The 6,327-nt window shown below is 35.4% G+C and overlaps 1 protein-coding gene across 9 annotated transcripts in view; it reads right to left on the bottom strand.

Annotated features, from left to right (window-relative positions):
* Nucleotides 1–616: 616 nt before the first annotated feature.
* Nucleotides 617–6,327, bottom strand: part of CLCN3 (chloride voltage-gated channel 3) — a 92,168-nt gene continuing 86,457 nt past the window's right edge. For 6 of the 9 annotated variants that reach the window (XM_036085546.2, XM_036085545.2, XM_036085547.2 and 3 more), the window contains 2 exons: nt 5,317–5,392; nt 617–3,608 (listed from right to left, as the gene is read on the bottom strand). In XM_036085546.2, the coding sequence (XP_035941439.1) occupies nt 3,450–3,608; nt 5,317–5,392 (235 nt within the window). In that variant the 3' untranslated portion in view covers nt 617–3,449. The remainder of the gene's footprint in view (nt 3,609–5,316; nt 5,393–6,327) is intronic. The other 3 variants (XM_036085552.2, XM_078069436.1, XM_036085555.2) reach the window with 1 other exon arrangement.

The following is a 6,327-nucleotide window of genomic DNA, read 5'->3' as shown; positions in this document are numbered from 1 at the left end:
TTTTAACAATTCAAATGTTACCACCTTCATTTAGGCAGTTCTATTAGTATTAGCAAATGTACAAAGTAAAATTAAAAAAACATGTAGGGGCGCCTGGGTGGCTCAGTCGGTTAAGCGGTTGACTCTTGGTTTCAGCTCAGGTCATGATCTCAGTCAGGATCCTGAGATCGAGCCCCAGGTTAGACTCCACGCTCAGTGCAGTCTGCCTGAGATTCTCTCTACTTCTCCCCCTGCCCCTCCCGCTCTCTAAAGTAAATAAATCAATCTTAAAAAAAAAAATGTAAATCATTTACATGTTTTATCTTCATGCCAACAGCGTAATTTTTCTTTTTAAAAGTAAACTGAAGTGAAATCTTTCTGTAAACCTGCAAGTTGCACTGACAAATGGAGACTCTCTACTACTGCTGGTAGTATTTATATCCTGCTGTTCAATCCAGCATCTATTCCTTTGTGGCCCCTCGCCTGCAAAGTATAGAAATGGCTTTGTAACCTGAGAGAAACATTGTATTTGTCACCCCTTTGAGGCTGGCATGTGCCAGGCATATTGGCCTACACTGCATAGAGCAGCAGCAGAAGTGGGAGGACTCTTACAGATATAATTAAAGGCCAAACCACACATTGTCATATAGATTTTAATAGATTTTCTGATTAACTCATCACAGTAATCATTTTTACTGTAATGATATGCAGCTTTACTACACTAGTATAAATAAAAACAGATAAATACAGCTCTAGGCAACATCACAGATTAACAAACTAAGCATTCTTCATGAACCAAAACTGAAAACAATTATTAGTAAGAGATGCTGACACCCTTGCCCATTCTCATCATACCTTCTCAAAAAGGGTACTCCAATAAGGCGCTCCACTTATTATATTGGTCAATTAACTTGCCAATTAGCCAGGCACATATATTTCATGGTCTCCACTATTTCATTGTTTGGTTGAAAAGCAGACACACCTCAACATATCAAAAAGAAAAGTGGAACAGGTAGTACTACTGAAGAAAACCAGTGAATGCATTAGAAATACAACACTTTTCCTGTATTTTAGCAGTAAGACACATCAAGGGATAGAAATATACCAGGAAGAAAATTAATATCCACCTTGAATATCCACCCTGAAATGTCAGTCTGTGAGGCAGGATGAACAATGAAAGGAGGACGTGAAATCAAAAAGGAAACATGGAAAATAAAATCCATGTGACATTTAATGTTACGAAGCTATCTGCAAAGAAGCTGGTTTCTCCTTTGAAGGCTTGTAACTCAAGACAAGCTATTCGGTAGCCAATGCTGAGGAGTTCACACTGCAGATACACTCAGGACAAGATGAAGATAAGATATATAGAAGTATAATTTAGAAAAGATTTCACTCTGTATGGCCAAATGAGCTTCATTGAAGGGGTTATTAAGAAAGCTTGAAGTCTGCCAAAGGGAGCAAGTAAACTAGGACAAAATACCAATTTTAGGCAGATAGCAAAATGAAGAAATGTTTCATGAAGTTCCTAAAATGTTGTTCAACTTTTAATTGTCATTCTAATATGGCTTCATGATCTAATAAAAGCTTCAAGATCTTACGGATATATTATTTTTAAGAACTAGGAAGTGAAGAATCACTTCCAAAATGTAAAAACGGCTCATTGCCGGTTATGTTTCAGAAAATGTCTGTCTGCAAAATTCATTTCCTACCAAAAATGCATAAGCCCAGATTATATAGGCCAGTCCTTCAAGTAAACTGCCTTTGCTGATAGTGAATTAAGACCATGATTAAGACAGACATTTCCAAAAACAAAAATTCCAAACACACCCCAGTACATTTTCAACTCCTCCTGCAAAAATGTGCACTGTGGATATTCAAAACATTAACTGAACACTTATGGATGTGATGTACCCAAAGATTCAAAGGTTATGTTCAGATTAAAATTTTAACTGCTACTTGCAATTGTTTTCATTTGTTTGATTTTTTTTTTTTTAAAGGTTAACACTATTTGACTTTTGGTTTTAATCTGCAAAGTGATCTGTTGTGTTTTAACTTTCTAGTTAATGAGTCAAAATGTACAGGTCAGAAGACATAATCCAGAGGATGGCAGTGAAAGATTGGAAAAAGGTTTATGTACACATTGGATCACAGACAAATAACCACAACCTCTTTTTAAACCCTTGTTCCCATTGTAAACTTTGTTCATATCTCCATATTTGTAAGTCTGAATTAGTCTATAAAAATCACATTAAAAAGGTAAAATTATTTAAGCACGATATTAACTGATCTGTATTTTATAAATTTTAATCCATAAAAATATAAATAAGAATGGTAAATTTTTAAGAAAAGAAATATACATTTAGTGCAAGTTATGAATTACATTTCTTCTTCAGTGTCAGCAATAAAATATCTTGAGGAAAGAAAAAAAAATGACTGATCTAATTTCAAGAAAAAAAATTCCAGTGTTTAAACATGCAATTAATACCAGATACAGCTAAACAGAATACTTCCTTCTCTTTACTGTCAAAGCAGCAGCATTTTGTTTCCTTATGCTGAACAGTACTTGTATATTATAGTAGTTTTAGAATAGAATAGAAAATTTGCATAAGACCAGGTCACATTATCCATAAAGTCTGAGAGGAAAAAAACAAAAAGAAAACTGTTTATCCTTACAAGTCAAGGTTCATTGTTGTTGATTCTGAACCACAATGCACACAAGCTGAGGGATTTCATTCACGCTTCCTTCGAGATTTTACCCATCTGATTGGCCTTTGTTGTGGTGCATGTGACCGCTCCAAGCATTTAGTGATGGTACCAACTGCATGGCTAATGGCACAAGAAACACTCCCTTCTTGTGATGAAACTTCGGTAAAATCACAGTACATCTCAATATGAGAAAGGACTGTTTCAAAAGGGTACACCAGTTTAAAGAGGCTTTGCCACAGCTCAAGAGAGAAAGAGAGAGAGAGAGAGGGAGGGAGAAAGAGAAAGAAACGCTCTTCTGGAATGTAGAAAGATAATGCTTAACTATATAATTCGTGAATTAAACAGAACAGTTTTGATACAAAAGGGCAAGACCTTGCTGTCTTACAGATGGCTCAATTCAAAGTAATTCCTCCAGAAACAGGGACTGCTAATGCTGCGATGTTGGAGAAACAGGCCAGGCGCTCCAGCTGGTCCGAGGACTCCACGGCCGCGGCGCCCTCTCCGCTGATGCTCCCGCCTGCACTAGCGCGGCACATCCTCAGCTGAATGCATCCAGTGCAGAACAACAGGAGATGATTTGCTGCTCTCAGTTAGAAGGGGAAATACCTCACTCACTTCCTTCTCGCTCCTTTCCCTCCCCAAACAACTCCTCCATTCCACCAGCAGTATTTGCAAACCGTGTTGCAAAAGCCCGGCTTTTAGAGTTCTTTTCTGTCTTTCTTTCTTTTTTTAAAGGAGAAATAAAAGTAGACGACTCCCTCGGGTTAAAGAGTTGTGCTATTCAACAAATGAACTTCCTCTTCTGTTTCCTCTCTCTCCTCATCTATAGGATTCAGTTGAACATTATTGAAGCGGGGTCTTGGTTTGCCGTCTGGGCCATATGACGGAGGATATCTTTTTTTGTTATAATGCCAAGGAGGCGCCTGAAAGGAATAAACAGAAGATTGCTATTAAAATAAAAGGGAAAAGAAAAGAAAAGCTAACTCTATAGCTAAACCCTTTTTGTTGACAGGAATAGAGCAAAGCAAGCACCGTAATTTTGCATTTTCAAAAAGTATTTTATTGGTAAAGATAATTAAATTATCCAGCAACCATCCTTTGATATGAAAGTATCATGGTCACTAATAGTACGATGTCCTTTCCACCAAGACTCTGAGGACTGCACGCCTCACTGAAGTAGAGGTACTTTGATTCATGTATGCCAACAAAAAAGTAAAACAAAATGGGAGGATGTGTGAACAAGAAATGATACTGATCCCATTTGAGAAGGAAAATTCATTGCCATGACATCAAGAAAGCAGTAAAATGTCTGATGACCAAATCTCCTCAATATTCCATTTTTTTTAAAACCAAATTTAACCAACTTTAAAAAAATAACTTAAGGATTGCCCAGTTGTATGCAGAATCTTCATGAAAGCACATACAATTGAGATAAAATGGTCAACAAAGAACTCCAATCCCAAACTCAGAGCCCAGAGAATAAATCTGTAAGACAACCCAAGTTTCTAGTACACTCATCAATGTTTTCCTCTTTTGATTTTGGCCGAAAAAGTTAAGATACAGTGCTTTTATGAAAGTCTTGGTTGTTAATGCTTACGGTGAAAAAAATCAAGAAGCAGTCCTAAAAGATTATTATAGGTGAAGCACAAAGCAGAATGAATGAGTAGCTACTTATTATTCTGGTTAGTAGTTTTTTAAAAAAGGATGCATGAAACACTTGTGAAATATTAGCATACAACAGAAATACATAATCAGTTGTGTACTTAAGCAAACTGGGACAGGTTTTATATAGGTATGACAATTACAGGGCAAAATAATTTCAGGCATTAATTGCTAAAGCCAGACAATTTTTAGGTTATAAGGTAAGATAATTCAAAATTTATCTTTAGCCATGAAACCACTAGGACATAAAGCCAGTTAAAACAAATGCACTTGACCCCAAAAGCTGCTCACAGCATTGTGGAAACATCATACAAAAGGGGCACACACATAATCTAGGTACAGTTCACTAATGAAATGGCAGGACACACATTCTTGACTGTGAAGGTATGCAAGGTGTAGCAGAAAAAGAACTAATGCTATGATCACAAATATATACAACATTACGCTCTAGTTAGTGTGCCCATAAAAAAATCTGTTTAACATTCAGCAATTCTAACATTGCTAAGCTCGGTTAAAATCATTTATGAGCTTAGATTTACCACAAGACTACCACAAGATTAGGAAACATAAAAAAGAAAAAGGGTTTTGGGGGTGGGGGACAGACATTTTTCACCAGTCAGTCACCTTCTGAAACCGGTGTATCAACTAAGGTAGACACACTTGTGTTTACTTTAAGAACATCCAATAATATTTACTCATTTAATTATCAAACTGTTTATAGTTCTTAAATTGCAACCAATGATTCTGATGAGAGACATTAACTTTTGCTAACTTTCCTGTGAATGGAATCTTACAAATATCTAAATTTATCTTACAGACATAGTTTATGAGATATAAATGTAATTGGCAGCATGTAGGATTTTTTTTTATTCAGCAGATATCTGGGACAGACAGAACTGAACAGTTCACAAGTTTCATGCTTCCTGACTTCTAAGGTGTCTAATGAGGAGATCTCATATATCTAATCACCAAGGGTTCGACGTGCTGCTTTAGTTGCTCGAGATGCTCTAATATGTTCTTCTTTGTGATGATCCCCAAGACAATCCTGAAACAGATCATGTTATGCTAATAACTGTGAGAAATTAAATTAAAAGAGGTTCCAATCATAATGATAAAGAAAGGAGAGAAAAAAATAAAAAACATGAACCATAAGAATGCTTTTAATGAACTTTAGAAAAATAAAAACAAAAATGATTTGAAACCCCAGGCCCCATTTGCATAACTTCTACTGACTTTCATAAGAGACATGATACTATTTTTAAATATAGGTGAGTTGTTTTCGTTTTTAAATTAAAAATCAAAATTATAAAAGTTTGCAATGAAAATGACTATAAAGAAAAGTACAAAAGAAACAATATTAATACACAGCTATAAACCTCTAAAATTTAGTTTCATTTTCAGTGTTCCTTCGTTAGGGGAAAGTATTTTTCTAATTTCTAAAATGTCACAATGCAGCTGCTATTATTTGGATCTACCTCAGCAGTGAAAAGGTAGAAAGAAGGCTTAGCCTCAATTGCCTATGAGGAGACTTAAGAAATCCCGTGGGTTTTACTACTACTTGGGATTAAAATGAAAGGTAATGTGCACTTAAATAAATAATGCCAACCAATACACACACCCCCTAATTTTCAGGACCTGCTGAAAGCTACTTCTTAAAATAAGCTAGTAAGATATATTTATAATTAGAGGTCAAAATGACTTTTACATTATGCATGTTTTTTTCTAAATGATTATTTTTCAGTTAATCTATCACTATTATAATATCAAGCAAAATGAGGGACATAAATTCTCACAAGGATACTTGAAAATAATTAGATTTATTAGAACAAAATCCTGGTTACTGGTTTTATAATGGAAGAATTCGACTACAATATATGGCAACAAAAATAATGAATTCAAAGACCTTAAAAAGCCTTAATCTTCAAATTCTGGAAGCCCATCCAGAATGCCCTTCAAGGTATTGGACATTTCCCTGGTGAT

The sequence above is a fragment of the Halichoerus grypus genome, chromosome 3, assembly GCF_964656455.1.
Source record: "Halichoerus grypus chromosome 3, mHalGry1.hap1.1, whole genome shotgun sequence".
NCBI lineage: Eukaryota > Metazoa > Chordata > Mammalia > Carnivora > Phocidae > Halichoerus > Halichoerus grypus.
The sequence above is the reverse complement of the archived record's forward strand: the minus strand, read 5'-3'. Positions and strand labels throughout refer to the sequence as shown.